This window comes from Ascidia mentula, chromosome 1 (genome assembly GCF_947561715.1).
Source record: "Ascidia mentula chromosome 1, kaAscMent1.1, whole genome shotgun sequence".
Classification (NCBI taxonomy): domain Eukaryota; kingdom Metazoa; phylum Chordata; class Ascidiacea; order Phlebobranchia; family Ascidiidae; genus Ascidia; species Ascidia mentula.
The window spans coordinates 10,449,312-10,468,165 of record NC_138566.1 but is presented as its reverse complement, the minus strand read 5'-3'; the positions used below and the strand labels follow the sequence as shown (position 1 = coordinate 10,468,165).

Below are 18,854 nucleotides of genomic sequence, written 5' to 3'. Positions count from 1 at the left end.
GAATTGTTTTGTTTTCAACAGTAGTAAAATTATGCGAAATTCTTTTGCTCGGTGATTGCAGACACATTGTTTCGTAGACAAGTTTCTGCTCCAAGATATAATAATGTTTAACCGAATCCGGAAGAATTTTCGTGGCAACGAGGTATGTATGAGTATATCATAGGCAAAAAAATGAACCCGACTTTTTTTTAACTTAAGTTTTTGTAGGCCTACATACCGTTATCAGAACTAGCTATGACTGTGGAAAAATATTGGAGTTAACTGAAGAAATACAGCAACGTTTTGCAACAGCAAAATTATAGTTGTTTTAGCCTAAAAAAAGCCATACACTGATCTATGTTATATATTTCAGGGTGGAGATGCACCGAGACCCCAAACCAACTCTGGAAATGTTGCTGTAGAGCAAACAGTAGGTTTATGTGATTATCATAACAGTAGTTAATTATGGAAAAATAGCTTGGAAAAAGTCCTATGCCAGACTGGAAAAAATGTCGTGCGAAAAATTTGCAAAAATTTATTGATAATTCGCACAATAGAAATAAGCTATTGCATTGACATACAAAAAATGTTGCAATCTTCCTTAGCAATTAACGATCGTCGAAAAAAATCCTCGTAAATAACAAACTTTCCAATATGGGTCCTAAGGTCAGTTTAAATAATCTCTGTATTACAATTACAGGACGGCATGAATTAAAATTACATCATGTAGACTCCCACAGCAATATAAATATTAGTTGTGAAAAACTTGCAATGCCAAATAAAAAATGTGTTATTTTTTTTTCATAAAAACTTACAACTGACAGACTTCCATTTTTTCACAAGAAATGAGCATTTAGGATGGTTGAATGCAAATATATTTTTTATGATTGTGAGAAACTTTGTGCAGCAGTTTTTGCACTGAGTAGTGGTGGAGGTGTGTGTGTGTCTAGAGCTTACTGCATTGTTATTATGTTTGTTCGATAGGGTTTTATTTGTCCAATGTGCATGGTGAACCTTCCATCTCCTGAGGCTTTGCAAAGTCACTTTGATGTTTCTCATCCAGTTGCTGATCCTCCTGTTCCAACAACTCAACAACGGAGTCAAAATTCTGATTTAACTCATGAACAAAGTAAGCCTGGTGGGATATTAGGTAGAACATTATCCTTCACAATTTTTGGTGTCTTTGCTGAAAAAATAAACAAAATAAACAGTACATATTATTTGTTCTGTGAAAAAATCTTTGAATTTTGGTGTTAGATGGGTGATAATGTTTTTTTTACTGCAGAAACACAAAATGATCTTTCAAATACTCAAAAATCCCACAGTCCAGTTGTTTCTTCTGATTCAAGTCCAGCACATCAACATCAAATGCATGTTACACAAAATGATGGTTTGCAAAATGGTTTTAAACCAGAAAATGGGGTTAGGAATAATTCTGAAGTGAACCATGTGACAGTGGAAAGGTGGGTAAAAAGTTTTCGTCAGCAATATTTATTTTTAATTTCATTTTATTTGAAGAATGTAAGTTTAAAGTATTTCTCTATCATGTAGTTTGTTGTTTGCTGCATCCTTTGCTATGTCATTGATGCGAGATCTAAAATAGATATAATTGGGTATATATTTAGGAGAAATGGTGTTTGTTTTGACAGTGGTGGTGTTGATGTGAGTATCTTGCAAGGGGAACTGGAAGATTTAAAAGCATCGCTGAATGAAGAAAAGTGGTACAGTCAGGAACTTAATAAGGAAATGGAAGTCATAAAAGGGGATAAGCTGAAGTTAACCAGTGGTATGGGATCATGCATTGAGGGCTCTCACTTTTCTAAAGCTTTGGATCCTGTTTTTGTCACTTGATAAATTGAATATATAAGGCTCTGGCAAAAACTATTTGACTATTGTTTCGTTATTTAACAAACCTTGTTAATGACCAAAACATTGGTCAGAATAAATTGTTTGTTTTTTTGCTAAAATGAGCCCTCTGTGAATTGTCAGTTAATTTCTGGCATCATTGTAACAAATTATTTAAAAAGATTCATTTGGAGAATTTTAAAACTAAGGTTAAGAGAACCCTTGTAAACTAAAATAAGCGTGTCTGTGCCAGAACTTGAAGTTGTGACTCAACAAATGAAGATAGCTGTTGCTACAAACGAAGAACTAGCGAAGCAGAAACAAACACTTGAACAAAAAGCCGCAGCTTCAGCTCAAATTGCTGCAGGTAAAATAAAATCATTTGTTCGTAAGTTTGTGTTAAAAGTTGTAGTCGAGCACTGAACATATGATATTTGCTTTATGCAGATGCTAAAGCTTCTGCAGATATAGCAGTGAGTGAGAAAGCAGAAGCAGAGGAGAGAAGTCAAAATCAGAGTGTGGAGTTGGAGAAGGCAGCTACTTGGATCAGAGATCTGGAATCACAACTGGTCAGTAATATGTGTACAAAATTCAAAAAAGGGTTCACTTGAAAAACAAAATTTGATTTTGTTAAACTAATATAATCCACGAATGTTGACACAGCTTAATTTTTTAAATAAAATGTTGTTTATATTTAAAAATGATATAGGTTTGCAAAATGGTGGAATAAATCTGTAATCTAAACATTCAATAACATTGGGTAGAAATAAGTTGCTACATTTAGGCTGATTTTCATAAATCCCACATTTGGTGTACCACATATTTCATGGTCTATGTTGACAATAATAAAGTTTCCTTTGCAAAGCTGCAGACAGGGTGTGTACACGCACTGTTTCGACCTGTAAGGTCTCATCAGTGCAGCTGTTGAGTGGCACTGTGCTAGCTTTCACACTGACCGAAAGGTACCACAAAGTGGAAACTAGTGTGCCTGCTAGTGTGAAAGCTAGCACAGTGCCACTCAACAGCTGCACTGATGAGACCTTACAGGTCGAAACAGTGCGTGTACACACCCTGTCTGCAGCTTTGCAATATTATGGCTTTTTTTGCACAAAGTTTCCTTTGATAAGATAATTTTTTTTCCAGAAACATGTTTCAGAGTGACATAAATTAGGAACAAATATTTTTCAGATTTTTAAAACAACAGTTGATTTTCTATGCTGCATATATACTAATGTTCCTTTTAAACCACAACTCTCTTTTATTTTCTTGTTTGCAATGAAATGCAACCTTTACTTAACTCACAACATCAACTCTATATTATAAAAGGATACAAAGATGTTTAGGTTAAACATTTTTGTCACAAATATTTTTTGTTCATTCAACCAACTGTTTTTCAGCCTGCTGGTGTTAGTCTTGAAAGCTTTGTGAAGGTATAAAGTATACGTCTGTTGCTAATCTGATTTTGCCGAATAAACTTTATTTGTTTGCAACATCTGATTCACTTATGATGCAAAAACTTTTGTTTGTAGAGAATGTATGAGGTATTCAACTACACTTGTGTTTGTTGGTAACTGTTACTGTTTGGCAGTGCAATATGTATGTTAAAATATATGTGAAGTTAGTTTGATTGTATTTGACAAAAGGTGAATCAGACTGTTGATTTCTATTGATTCTAATGCTGTTTGTTGTTTTTCGCTGCATTGTTATGTTAAATCTATTCTCATCAAAATGTATAATTATAAATGAGTTACAAATTTTGCTTTTTGCAATCAAAATGAATGTTGATCAGTTTAGCTTTGATCTGAAGAATTTTGTCAGATATGCAAAATGTTAACTGCAATATAAGATGTTTTGAGCTCTGTTGTGGTTACTGTACAAATTTACAGACTTTTTAGACGAACAACAGTGATTTGATCCTTACTTGTAGTTGACTTTGTGATTTTTGTAAATATTACCGAGACAACCAAATTCTGCAACCATTTTTTAATTTTAGTAATTTGTTTGCCATAAATTGCTGACACTATCAAGCTGGTATCATGAAAACAACTTCTTTGCAATACTTTTTCAACCTATGTCAGTATCTGAATAACTTTTGTCAACAACTATGGCCCCAAGCACAACCAATTCAGTTTAATATGTCACAGTAAATTGTTATGGCAATTCAGATCCAGCGTCCAGGTGCAGATGATGTCATGGTTCTCAAAAAGGAACTCGTCCAAGTTCAAACTCTCATGGATCAGATGACCTTGGAAACAGAGAAGAAAAATGAGCAGGTGGAACAGGAAAGACAAAAATTGCAGACATTGTTAAATGAAGCAAGGAGTAAGGCACAACTCGTTCAAGAAGAATTCGACCAGTTTAAGGTATGCTATATCCATTTAACAAGTTTAGGATTGCGCATCATTAAACATATCTGTGTGTTTCAGTGTAAGACATAACTTTGTGTTTAAATGTTCCTGCCCTTTTTTAGATTGGTGACAATCAGTTAAAGTGGCAGATTAAAGATTTGAGATGTATTGGTAAACTTAATGTGTGCTAAAAAATGTGGTAGGCAGAGAATATGAGATTGAGAATGGAGAATGTCCAAACTGCTGCTGCCAAAGATGAGTCAACGAAGCTTTACCAACAACAGAAGGAAGAACTGCAAAATATCCACAATGAAAATGAACTGAAAAGACAGGTAACAAGCAGCACATTTACGAACATTAACAACATCATAATAATGTGGTTCGAAAAATTATTTTTTAATGACTTTGATCATCATCACAGTATAAATTTTACACTTCTTAAATGACTTCAACTGAGAAATGTTATGCACTCTTAAAAAGCAATGTATGACCAGAATTTCCTTTTGTTATTTTAAAAGACATCAATGTTTACCCAATGGCAAGCTTGTGAATGTAGCATAAACACACTTAATACACCAAACTTAGCAATTTAAATATGACTGCTTCAGGGAGGTGTGATTGTATCACTTTGCAGTTAAATGTACTTCTAATCTGAATTAGGTGCCCTTTACCACCTGCAGTAAATTGTGTTGTCACAAAATCTAGGAGGAAGTTAATCTGCTGCGTGATGAACTAGACAGATTAAAAGCTCTCAATAACACACTTCAAATCGAATCGCAAATCAAGATTGAAGAGAAACTTGGACTTAACACTGAAGTGGAAAGGTTTGATATGTGTTACTTCTCTGGAACATCTGCATTAAATAGTCTGATAAATTACTTAGTTTTGTACATGTGACCAAAATATTATTCAAGTAAAAATTGTTCATAGTATTTTGCTCATCATGTAAAAAAATTGGAAAAGAGTTCTGTTAATATAGAATAATTTATTTGGTACACACAGACTAAAAGAAGAGCTCAAGCAACAAAATGCAGATGCAACAGCATTAAGCAGCAAGTACACTGAACTTCAACTTCAAATAGAAAGCGCCAATCATGCAAAAATGTCCATTGAAGAAAAGCTCAAATCCATGACAGAAGAATATGAAAGGTAATGTTTTGCCTGGAAATCCTCACATTTCCCGAGGTTGTACAAGTGTAATTTGCCATAAATTCCAGGGGATAATTAATGCTTCACATGAACACAAAATATGCTGTTGTCAAATGATTTGATATCTTTACATTGATTTATAAAGCTTAAAACCTGGTATTTATCAATCTCAATCCTTTTGTTGATGATCACTCACTAAATGTTGTCTATTCGATAAATTTCTACATTGCTTTTTGTCACTCAGATGTAAAATTTTCCTCAGTGCTAATAATTTGCTGATTGCTGATAACGAAAAAAGGTCACAATTTGAAAGCTAACCATTCGCAATCACACTCTCACACATATGTTCAACTGAGTAAACACAAAACCAGAAAACGCTTTTTTTAATATTACAGGCATAAATCCAAAGCAGAAAACTCTGCAGCGGAAAAAGAAACTCGAATTGGATCTCTTACCTTTGAAAAGGATGAAATTCAACTCGAGCTTCGTGAAGCACAAACTTTGGTGGATCAGCTTAAACACAAGAGCGATCAGTTTGAATCTCGCTGCAACGAACTACAGTAAGTTTGTTTTATGATTGGAATTCCAAGCCACTCACTGGATGAATTTGTGTGTACCATTTACCCGACTTCATTTATTGATAATTTTGATTAATATACCTGATAATTTCAACCCACCACCACCTGAACTTGATTTCCAATGAGAAGTAAAATAAATTTCCAACCTGTGTTGTAATGTCTTAATTTTTTAAATATCTCGATACAGTGTTGTAAATGTCATATCAATGTACATCTTATTTGTGACATTTATCATAAGTAGACATGCAGAGTTTGGTCTTTGTTGCAATTTGAACTGGAGTGTCGCACTACTGCATAGTACAAATACTTACTCTCTCTGTTAAGCAAATATTTGATCAGTGGAAATGTGTGGTTTGACACGCATGAGTGGTTGTGTGGCAGCTGGACATGGAATGTGTGTTGTTCCTTTAACCCTGTAATGCCTTAGTATGTTGTAACATAATGCAAAACAGTGTCAATAATTCTTGGTTTGTTTATCCCACTTTACACCTTTCGAAAACATAGAATTATAAGTTTGTGGTAAGTCATGTTTGATTATAGTATTACATAGCGGTGGTATGGGATGTTTAAAAAATGATCTTATCTTATAACTATTATGTGTATTAACATTTATCACGGAATGTTATGTTTATAAATACTTGACTTTTGGAAAAGAAACCAAATAAAGATTTCTTCTGAACTGTTTTTTTTTCAAGAAATCAATTGAAATTTTACTCACTGTTCTGTGTTATGTGCAGATCACTGAACCGTGACCTGGAATCGGGAAGCAGTTCGGCGCGTCATCAACTCGAGATCGAACTCGCACAACTCAAAATTAAATTCGAGGCAACGGAGACAGACAATCAACAGGTGCGGCCAGATATAAAACATTTTGTCAATATTGTCAAGTACTGAAATATTTTACTGGGAGGACAAGTGAATTTGTGGTTTTGTAAACATTCATCAACGAATTGTGCGGTTTGTGAGGCATTTTATTCAGAGATTTGGTATTCAGATAATTTTTTGCTGTGGCGTTCCATTTTCCCAAATGCGTGCAAGTTTAAACGAATCTGTAATTGTAAGCAACAAATTCCTGTTACGAACAACTATAATGTGCTTATTTAATAAGTTGTATTACTTTGTAGCTTTTGCAACAAACCAAAGTTTTGACTTCCAACCTATCAGAGGAAAAACACAACTTTGAGGAAGAGAGAAAAGAAACACAAGCGAAACTTCTTAATGCTGAACACCAGCTTGTTGAACTTAAACTGAAGGTGGGACAAACATGTAACAAGCGTATTATTCATGGTGTTTGAACTTTTAATGGTTTTTACCCTGAACGCTTTTTGCATGAATGACCAGTTCAACTCTTCAAACAATACCTCGCAGCAAAGAGTTTTTACCGAACAGAATAGTTTCACAATTTGCATCGAAAGCCTTGCAGGAATTTCGCATTATCAGTATGTTAAGTCCCTCTCGTCACTTGCCAACAACTGTTTGTTAACGCGCTCTTGTACAGTTAGTTTTACCCTCTTGCAGAAACTTCATCAGGGTTTCGAAGTAACGGCAATGATAGGTTTCCAGCAACCGCTTGGAAGCTTTATATTTCAACCTATAAAAAAGTACACGACGAGACTATCAATAGTTCTTCATATCATCAGACTACCCCCACGATTTTATAAACTTTGAACACAAGCAATGCTGCCATTTTGACTGATGTAGAATGCATATCGACAGGTGTTTCAGTGGTCATAGAATCAGATATATATGGGCTGTATTGTTTATGTTGAAAGGCTTATTTTGCGCTTGACAATAAGGTTATTCTCACCACACTCTCTCACTGCAGAAAACCCAACTTGAAGAGGAGGTGAAGAGCAAGCAGAGGAGTCTGGAAGCGAACGAAGAGCGACTCGAAGAAGTGAGGAAGGAAGCGGAGGATGGTGGGAACAAGATCCACTCTCTCAACACCGAAAACTCACTAAGATTACAAGAGATCGAAGGATTAAATGTAAGAATTATTTCAAGTATCAGTTTTATTTGTGATGTTCAAAACGACTAATGCGATGCATTTGTTATTGTTTGGCCGCCATACAGGAGCGATTGTCGACGTCACAATCGAAACTCGATGACGAAACAGCAAGGAGGGAAACGGCCGTTGAGGAAGCGAAAAAGTGAGTTGGTTGAATATTTGTTGCTGATTAATTTCGGTGCTATTAATAGAAATGTAAAATTTTAACAAACTTCGCAAATAAGTGCAAAACTACCTTTGTGCGTTATGGCGTTCTTGCGGTGATATTGTGCCTTTGTATACCTCGCTAGTTAAAAGCTTTTGTAATGGTACTTTTCTTGGTACTTTCATGATAGTTTTCTGTTTAATTCCACAACGAAACCTCAAAGTTAATTGTGAAAACTGTCAATGTTTTGTGTATAATGAAGTTTTGTTATAAAGCTTGCGCCCCCTATGAGAATTGGTTGACGCCCCTCCCCCCCCCCCCCCCCCCCGGTTAAGAACCACTGGTCTACACAGATACTGTTTTTGATAGTTTTTGGGATTGTTCTTTTCTGACAGCTCCTTATTTTTAATGTAATTTTTCTGGTGTTCTTAGGTTACGCGAAGAGCGGGGCCACCTGATTGCCCAGATGGAAGCTGGTGAAGGTGAAGCTGTTGCCCGTGTTCAGTTGGCCGAAGAAAACGAAGCCTTAAGACTGGGGAAGGAGGAAGCTGAACAGAAACTTCGTGAGCAATCCAGGTACCCGTGTTGTATGTATGTCAACTGGTCTTCTTTCAATAATTTCGTGAAGTTAAGTTCTTCTTCAGCCAGTAGTTTTTAATATGTAAACTTATTTTGACACTTATCCTACACGCTTGTTTTTGTTTGGGCTTTTTAGCTGGTTTTGTGGAAAGAGTATTTTTTTATCATAGCGGTCCAGTCAATGTAAAATTGTTGCTGCATATTTTACTTCGGTAGCTTGCAATATTATTGCATCAAACTATTGCCTTTGTTTATCAAAAAAGCATACACGAACATTTCATAGCGTTTAAATGCTGCTAAACTTAGTCAATGTTTTAATACTGGTATTGCAAATTATAGTGAACACCAGACATCGATCAGGGAGCTTTCCAACAAGGTATCTGATGTGTCGTCTCGACTGGCAACCGCTGAGGAAGCGCAGCGCTCATCCGAACAACAAGTCGCTAAATTGAAGGAGTCGTTAGGAGCAGAGAAAGAGAAATTGTTGCAGACCGAAGCCGACCTCAAGGTATGTCTGTTGTTCTTTGTGTTCGACCCGAATTAGGGCGAGCATGGAGAAGAGTCCATGGAGATAGAGAAGCATATAGTATGTAACATAATTTAAGTAAAGCAAAGAAAAAAATCAATCCAACCCGAACCAGGTACTTCATATAGCAGTTTCTTCTGTTTTGATAATATGTTTCCAATCGTGTACAACGGTAGAGTCCTGGAAGCGTGGATTAGTGCACGTTGGCTTGGGGTAGAAAAGACATGGACAAACTACCGTCCGTTGAGCTTTTATTCTGACCCGCCAGATATTGGTATGAGTCATATGTAGGTCAGAACAGTGGCCATCTGTCTGCAGCTCACAGAAAAATTAAATTAAGAGTCGTTTAAGACCAGTGTTTATATTGCAGTTTAGTGTAATTCTCATGATTCAATTTCGAAAAAATTTAAACTGAATAGTAAAATTACTTCGTCAACTGAGGTGCAACCAATCTTTGTGTGGTTTATGCTCGCATTAGCTGTTGGTCCGCTAGTCATATATTTTATAAGTTCTTACCCCAGGGATTATGTTTGTACAACTCTAGGGTAGAACATATACCGTGTAATATGACATTAAGTGAAACAAAAGATGGATAATCCAACGTATAACAATAAAACCTTTGTAATTGCCAAACAAATGTCACAAGTCAAAATTCTTCATGTTTTAAACCATGTACGACCTGAACACCTATGCAACGTACTTTTTCAGGCGAAGGGTGAGCTGTTGTTAAGCGCGCAAGCGGCCAATGTGACGCAACGGGCCGACATAGAAAACCACCTTCAAACTGTGCAGAGATCACTAGATGACAAAATGAAAGAACTACAACGAACGTCCGATGAGTTACAGACTGCCAACACCCACCTTCAGAATCAAAAGGTAGTAAATAAAAAAAGTATCCACGATTCCCGAATACTTCACGTCAAAATTATATTCAGTTTAAAATGAAATGTTTCATCAATGGTATATGGTATTATTTTTCCCGTATTATTGTAATTGTTTTTCGAATAAAATAAACAGGTTTATATATACTGGGCCTAGGACATGAAAATATATGTGTTAGCTTAGGCTAACATAAAACTTTTACTTTTGGTCATAAAAAAAAACCGTTTAGACTCAGTTGAATCAACTGAAGCAGGATCACAGTGTGGAGGTTGCCGATCTTCGAGGATCGTTTGATAAGTTGGATGCCGAGAAGAACAACGTCATGTCGGAAGTGGAACGATGGAAAACGGAGTTGGAGCACGAAAAAGAAGTTGCCAGAAAAGAAGCAGAGAGAAGAAAAGAAGAACTTGTTGCAATAGAATCCCGACACACCGAAAAGTGAGTTCAAGGAAAAGTCTATGCCGCTCGGTGGTGGCCGACGGATCTGTCTTTGTTTGTCAGATATCAAAAAAATTCTAAAAAGAATAGTAGGCGATCGGCGTCAGTGATATTTCACTACAAAAAATAATAAAAAAATATGTTTTTTTTACAATGTTACTTTTCCCAGGGTCGAATTACTGAAGGCTTCTCTGAAGGAATCAAAAGAACGATTTGACGATCTGACCTTAAAACTGAACAAAGAGGAAACCGAACGTGGGAATGCAGATGATCAGTTGAACCAGGTTAACTTACAATAGCCCAACATAATTCATATCAATGCAAGATGAGTTCCCTGATATACTTTTTGGACTGATTTTGCGACAAAACTGTAAAATAGTAAATACTATCAATATTGTTTCCCCCTCCGATGAAATATCTGAAAAGTCTCGTCAATGTATTGTAACAATTCCTGCAAGTAATCCTAAGTCGTTTGTTTGACGTAGTGCATGATATATATATTACGCCTGGCATTATCAGTACATATTTCAGCAGTAATTCCCAACCTTTTTGTGGTTGCGTACCACTTGGAGGCAAAAACAATTTCAACGCGTACCACCTAGTTGAGTGTTACAAAGTAACCTAGGGGATGGAGTAACAAACATTTTAGGATCACAAACACAAACAACATAGTTGTTATAAAATCTGGGAGTCTTTGTTGGCCATAAAGAAAACAGGGGATTCACAGTACTCAAACTTTCAATGTATTTTGGTGCAGACTCGCATTGAGTTGGAAAACGCCAAGACGTCGTTGCAAAACCTGTCGTCGAACCACGAAACAACTCTTCAACAACTGAGTGAAGTTGAAAACACTCTGCTTGCGACTCAGAGCGAACTCGGCATGGAATTGGAATCGAGGAAAAATGAAGTTTCTTCCAGCAAGCGTGTACTTGAGTCGTTGAACTTGAAGTTGGAAGAGACTTGCCAAGAAGCAAAACGTAACTTAGCACAACATGAAGAGGAAAAGCAGGTTTGGGTGCAACTTAGTTTTTATGCAACTGTTTGATTTTGACAAAAACTTACATCTGGGCAATCATCGAGACGATGTTTTGTTTTCACGAAATTAAAATCTTGCCAATGTCGGTGAAATTTTTATTTTAAATCTGACTGAGTCTCTGTTTTAATCTACGTTATCGAATCTGGAGTTTCAAAAAAGTTTGTTTGGTTTTCTGTCAACCAACTTTGGAAAAAAAATATTTGCATCATAAATTAGGAAACAGTCGAACCCGTTTTTATGCATTTCTACTTTACTGCAATTTATAAAAAGTAGTTTTTTACAATCCGCTCACATGTTCGCAGTCATTGCAAAAACAACTGGAAGAGGAAAGCTCTGCGCGCAGTCAAGCAGAACGCGAGTCACGTGACACGGCGGCGCTTCTCTGTGAGCGTCAGAACGAAGTCGAGGCACTTAAGAAGTCACAGGCGGAGATGACTTTGCGCAACGAAGAAGAGCAAAACAAGTAAGAGAGATTTGAAAGGTTCATAAACAGGGAAATTTTTGTCTAAACACGCCAAAGAATATAGTAGTTCTTAATTGTGTGTCGTGGTGTGTAGGAGAGAGAGATCGATCAGTTTTTGGCGCTTTTTAAAGTTAGCCAACTTGCAATATTTGTGTTGTAAATATTAGCGGCAGATTCATCGTAGAAATATTTCGTAACATGCAATTGCTTGCGATGCACGCGCAAGACATCCCGTTGCAAACAGGGGTTATTATACGCAATTTGTACAAGGTGAAGTCCACATGCAGCGATACGTGAATCTTTGTTAATGCGTTACACGACGTTTGCTCGTCCTATCCACCTTGTCGCAGTGGAATGGCAACGCTCAGGGCTATACAGTCGCACACGAGCACCGGCAAATTTCGTCGCATTCTCACGTTAATCCCACCACCGCCCACCGACGTTGAACGTCCAATTTACCGTAAATTACTGGGATATCGGACTTGTATTTGTATCGTCACTCCACGCAGGTTGTCGTCGGAGATATGCGCTCACTTGGCGACCGTCGCTCAACTCGAGGAACGGCTGGAGATGCTGAAGACTGACGTCATCGGCAGGGAGGTGGACGCGAAACGTCACGCGCAAGACGCCAGCAACATCAAAGAGAGCTTGGAGGTGTGATTGTGTAGGATTAAAAAGAAGCACTGCTTAGATTAGGTTGTAGAGTTCTAACAGTTTGGGACTAAATGTAGTTCAAGAAGCTGGGATATTCAACCGATGCAAGACATTAAATTAGTCTGCAAACTTCTTTTCGATCACGGGTTGCTTTTGCGCTGTAGTACCATAATCAACGTAGACCATATTTATATTTTGATTAGCAAAAATGTAGTTGCACAAAAAGTTTACAACTACAGTGTTCCGTTGTAAAACTCCTTAATGTGTAGCATTGATTTCAGAAATGCTCTGTACAAACAAATACACGATACTGACACAATAAACTGTTTCTGCTGCTCTAATCTTCTTGTGACATCACAGAAAACTACGGGCGAACTCGAAACGACGAGGATGGATGTGAAAGCGGCCCAACTCGAACTCGAGGTGACGATCTCAAAACTCGAGTCGCTGCAAGAAGAAATGAACGAGTTGAAGAAACAAAATTCCTCACTCGGGGAATCCAAACTCGATGTGGAGAAAGAACTGAACGAGAAAGTTGAATATATTCAGTTGTTGGAGGTATAGGATTGTGTGTAAACCTACCCAAGTTCACTTGGTTTTGTAGTTTCAAACAAAGGACGGTGATCCCGTTTTATAAATATTTCCGCAGAAAGTATTGCCGTTTTCATGTATATAAGAAAAAATAGGATTCAATGCCCATAATCCGAAAACCATTTACGCTTATGTTGACTTAATATACATAAAAGTATAACTCATACAATACACACATATTTTAAAAATGTTATCTTACTGTCGGGAACATCTCGAAAAATTAATCTCAGCAACGTTTCCTCAGGGCAAATCTGCATTGACATTTAGCTTTCTGCGAATTACACGTCTTGCATAATTAGTGGATGTATAAGAAGTGTACACGACAGATTTTATTTGTTGACTTTCAGACGGAGTTGGAAGAAAAAGGCCGTGAGTTTGATTTCACAGAAGAAAAACTCACGTCGGTCAAGGAACAACTAAAATCAAGCGAACAGGAGAAGAACGCAAGACTGGCTGAGTGGAAACAACACAGAGAAAACCTTAAATCCCACGTAAGACGCAAAGTTTCTGTTATACATCGCTTGCTCTGTATTTCCGGTTGTTTGGTGCACATAAGAGTGTGTGTACATTTACACATAGACACAAAGTTTTGATGAAAAGGATTCAATGTCCTACTCTTGTGATCAAGGTGGCCATGATCTAAATACAGTTATCATTGTTTTAAATGGTGGTATTACTTTCTGTGTTTTGTTAAATGGTACTAAGCTTATGACGTTTAATACACAAAGGTGGAATTACTTCTTATGAGTTTGATCATGGGATGATATGTTTGGTTTGGTGGTGACGCTGGATTTTTTCCTTTAAAACTTCTAAATATAGTGGAACTTTGTATTGGTTTATTATGTTCAAGTTTTTGTGGCCTTTTTTGATAAATCCGAAACGAAAATGATTTATGAAAACAACTTCACAAGCTTCATACTGTAATTAGATTAAAGCAATGACGGAGGAGAAAGATGCGGTGTTAAATGATCTGATGGCGGAACGCGAATCCCGGGAGCAGGAAGTAAGTTGGATGAAGAAGGAGCAGGAAAATCTCCAGGAGGAAAAGAAGAAGTTGGAAGAAAACAATGAAGCAGAGAAGTGAGCTTTCTCTCCGATTGATAGTGAAATATTGAGGCTTGCAACTTGTGTTAATATACAACGTGCGACATTTAAAGTGTTTTGGTTATTGTTCCCCAGGCGAGTTGGACACATTTTGTTTGACAACATTCAATATTTTCATTCCGAAATCGACCTTTTCTAACGCCACTTGTTGTGCGTGACACAGATGGAAACTTCACGTTTGCAGAATTACAAAATAAAATAACCTTGTGTCATACGCATTTATTGTTAAGAATACATGCGTTTGACACAAGGTTTTTTTATGTTGTAATTCTGCACAAATTACAACATTAACATTAATTGTCAGTCACAAATTGCACGCAAGTGTTGCAAACTCTATCTATCAACAAAACATTGTATAATGACAATAATACAGAGTTAACAATTACATATTACACTGTATGTTTACATATATTGTTTGATGTTGACACTGATTGCGTTGCATTCTAAAATATCTCTGGTTTTAGAAGACGTTTATAATTCGTAATTGGTCAAACCCGTATTTTACAGGAAAACTCTGGAAGAAAGAATCACATCCCTGGAATTGACCCAGAAAAAACTTGAAACTCAGAAGGAGGAACTAGAACTGATGACGGAGAAACTGGAGCAGACGCTCGCTACCACCAAGGAACAACACACGAAAGCACAAGAAGGTTTCGAAGCCGACCTTGAAAAGCAAACTGAAAAGTACAAAATTGCCCAAAGCTCACTGGTAAGTTGCACGAAAATTTTTGGCTAAAAGATCTGGAAATATTGTGGTTGTTTTTTGTGGTGTCCGTCGGACATATTTTGCCAGTTGTTGTACTTGGTAAATAAATTCTGGCGAATAACCGCACTCAACCCGCCGGTATACCAGTTTACAAGCTGTAGCGGATGAACCGAACCCTCGGAGAGCAATCATGGTCGCATTAAAAAATAACTCAAATATTTTTGATCAGGAGCAAAAGTGTCGGGAAATGGAGACGGCCGAAGCGGAGAGAGTTGTGAGTGAGTCACGTCTACAGCTTGAAGTACAAGCTCTGTCGGAAAACCTGAGCACGGTTAGAGCGGAGTGGCTAACAACCACCCAGAAACTAGATGCGGCAGATCATGAGAAGGCCGACTTGAGGGGGAAAATCGTACAAATGGAGGTATGTGGCTCTTGACCTCATAATGTAGCGTTTGTCAAAAAACGGTGCTTCCCATATGCAACATAACCACCTTTCATGTTTGAAATGGATAACTATATGTCGGCGTAGTGCTGCGAAACAAGGCAAAAACATTGTCTAGTAAAAATTTTTTGCAGTTTGAAGAACATAACAAACACGTTGTAAAAGCCAAAACGTCACCCATTTATAAACTCCTAACTTTGTGTTGGTTTTTCGTGAAAAAGTCGTTTAATCTGTGGTATAGGGTATTTCCCTTTTTTCAAATCTATATTGTAATTACGAAAAACCGAGTAGTTTCAAGTAACGTATGTCGTCTCCGATAAGAAAGCAATTTTAGATTACAATTTACCATAATTTATCCCACCGCTAGACGGCGGAGCAGAGCAACGCCGATGAGCGACGCGCTTTGTTGGAAAGGTGCCTGAACGCAGAACAGCAGGTGGAACAACTCCGTGGTAAAGTGAACGAGATACAGCGAAGGTTAGAGGACGCGCATTCAGCCATGCACGAACTTGGACGAGAGAATCAAGCTCTGCAGGTGTGTATATTATTGGTACACCACATCGGCATTGAATAACTAATAAAGTAGGCTAACACTTTTGGCGCGTTTTCGCACTTTAACGTTGGACATCCTTGACAATTTTTGTCATATCCCATTGAACACGGTTTAACAAACTCAAAGATTTAGGAAACTATCAATACATAAATTTGAACACTAGTGCATAGCTATACCAGCATTGTTTGTATTACATAAAGCTGACAACAACTTACTTCAAAGACTGCATCAAAATTTCTATCACGAAATAAACCAATGTGGAATGGTGACGTGTCAAAATGCCCAGGGCAGTTTTTAACGCCTGGTTGTTTGAAGTTATTTTTCTCCCCCCTTCGTAACGAAGCTTCCATACTTACGTCATTACCAGTTGAATAGATTGCACAACAAAGGACCGTTTAACTCTTATCTGTCGCTTCTTCTGTATTATAATTAACCTATAGAACGTAACTGTGTCACAACTAACAAACCCCTGTGTTCACAATCATAGTCTGCAGGAAACAGAGAGTTTCACTTTGTAACACCAATTACACGTCACTACTTGGATATTTTCTATTCAAAATCTCTTAATGTGTTTCTGCAACAGGTGAAACACACTACCACCATTTCGAGACAATGGACCGACGACCGTCACGCCCCAAATTGCAACGCCTGCAGCCGCGACTTTACGCTCACCGTGCGACGTCATCACTGTCGTCACTGTGGTGGCGTCTTTTGCTCAGAGTGTTCGTCACGAACGGCTACTGTGGCCGCATCGAAAAATCCAGTCCGAGTATGCGAACGATGCTTTGACGAATTACTGGTCGCTGGCTGAATGAACAGTGTTACCATTCGCCAGTGATCGGCTGTATTTTAAATATTATGCCCACATTGGTAAAATCCATTTTAGTCGTCTCTCGGGCACTACCTTACTAACTAAACACGAATCCTTCAACGAAGAGGACCAACTTTAAATGATTTTATTGACGAGAACGCAATACTTGGAGTGGTGCTTGGAGAGTTGATCTTTTCCGATTGTGGTCAAATGCGAAGTGGTGATGTCGGTCCAAGTACAACTTTTATGTAATTTTCTCTGTGTCTCACCAAATCACCCGTGTTTCTCTTCCGTAGCAAAAACTCGCCAGTGTTCCAGTAAACGTTCGATTTTTTTTTCATGCCCCCCAACGCTTTTAGAGATGTAGCGAATTGTTCACTGTTCAGCTTTCGTGTCATGCAAGAGGACTGTGAGAGTCTGTAGATTTGCCACCAGTTTATCCCTCCATATATGCTGTGGGCTTGTTTCCCAGCTAATACGTCATTCACATTCTGTCAATGGCACATAAAAAATATACAGCTCAATCAGCATTCATAATTCTATTACGTTATAAGCCATGAAAATCAAGCTTCTGATTTGTGTTCCTAATTCGCCGTTTGGTTAACCTTGGAAAGGTATTTTTTAAACTCGAATTTGGCTGCTAGGCCTTTTGTGAATTTTTAAACTGTGTGCAATATATTACGTTTTCAATCTGTAGCCTATATCACTTAATTGCAGTCAAATTTTTAACGCGTGCTGGCGCCAATAAAATCCCGGTCGTTCATCATATTATGAAGAATTTAAGTCCTGTTTGGCTGATTTTTAAAATTTATAGTAATCGAATCGAAAATTGTCATAATTACCTATTTCTTTAATTGAGACTTCCGACCAGGGCGTCGTTTTTTCTGCGTGTCGAACATCCTGAAAAAAAATGTCGTGCGTGTCGAATAGTAAAAATGTTGTATTTGGTAACTAACGCATGGGAACGACCAGGCTTATTTCGATTACAGGATTCATGTACTTGCATAAGTTTAGAATACACGTTTAAATAACAACAAAGCAATTAAAACCTTGCATGTTGTAGGCTGCTATGTCTCTTTTAAGGTCCGATTGAAAGAAAACTGATACTTGTTTCGTAACAATGCAATATGTTTGATAACAATGCTCCATGTTTGGACAATGGTTAGTTTTAGGTTTAACGCGCTAATTTACTAAACGTTCAATTCAAGCAAGTGTTGGCTGGTTTTTGCATGGATTTTGTCCAAAAATTTATTGCGGTTGCGTTTATTTAGCAATCTAAACAGACAAATTTATTTTGGGTGGGGATCCTGAACGATGATGCCATTAAGTTTTCAACAGTACGCAACCGTTCAGTTAAAAGCTGTTGTTTGCTAGTGACTCGAAAGTTGTTTGAGACTTACCGGTACGTTTCGAAATTAAATGACTTGTACTAGCACCAACCTCTTCGAACCACTTTTGCCACCAGCGTGTACGGCAAAAAATTGACAACTACATGTCAATGGGAAAATCGTTGGCGCCCAATCTTCGAAAAAAGAAATCTAGTAAAATCGATGAGAATGTTGCAAAATTGGCGTAAGCGATACGTTAGGCTAAATCGAGTAATTGGAGTGATTCAATTTGTGGACTTTTGTAGATAACAATAGCGTTGGTCTGTTCGAGGTACTGTATACCGGTAACTTATTAACATTTATTCAGGCCGCCCGTGTCGAACAGTGGCGTCGCGTGTCGAACACTTAGAATGGCCAAAAAGGCATAAATCGACACCCTGCTTATTCTGACTTGTGGCATTTAACCTGCCAACAGTTTTTGTAAAGGCCGGGTACAAGCGAGTCAAGTCCTTCGGATTGAAATACCGCCTCGCAGAAAAAAAATTGATGGTTTGATGGCAAATCAGTTCAACCACATTCTTTTGATATTTAAATTTTTGGGAATATCACGTTGTATTTTTTCCCGAAATTAATTTGGTAAATGGTCGTTTGGTACAGCAGAGTGGCCTATACATTTGCCTGCATTTGAG

At 37.5% G+C, this 18,854-nt stretch overlaps 1 protein-coding gene across 1 annotated transcript; it reads left to right on the top strand.

Moving 5' to 3' along the window:
* The first annotated feature begins 1 nt into the window (after window position 1).
* On the top strand, window positions 2-17,587 carry LOC145898445 (uncharacterized). The gene is made up of 31 exons (XM_082986900.1): window positions 2-142; window positions 353-409; window positions 964-1,108; window positions 1,265-1,442; window positions 1,629-1,765; window positions 2,078-2,191; window positions 2,272-2,393; window positions 3,990-4,187; window positions 4,376-4,504; window positions 4,878-4,996; window positions 5,175-5,321; window positions 5,717-5,881; window positions 6,637-6,748; window positions 7,024-7,152; window positions 7,725-7,886; window positions 7,973-8,049; window positions 8,485-8,628; window positions 8,971-9,139; window positions 9,866-10,033; window positions 10,269-10,477; window positions 10,647-10,761; window positions 11,235-11,486; window positions 11,816-11,976; window positions 12,486-12,630; window positions 12,991-13,188; window positions 13,569-13,712; window positions 14,150-14,301; window positions 14,833-15,034; window positions 15,261-15,452; window positions 15,841-16,008; window positions 16,610-17,587. The coding sequence occupies exons 1-31, from the start codon at window positions 104-106 to the stop codon at window positions 16,835-16,837; spliced, it is 4,677 nt and encodes a 1,558-aa protein (XP_082843026.1). The 5' UTR covers window positions 2-103; the 3' UTR covers window positions 16,838-17,587.
* The last annotated feature ends 1,267 nt before the right edge of the window (window positions 17,588-18,854 follow it).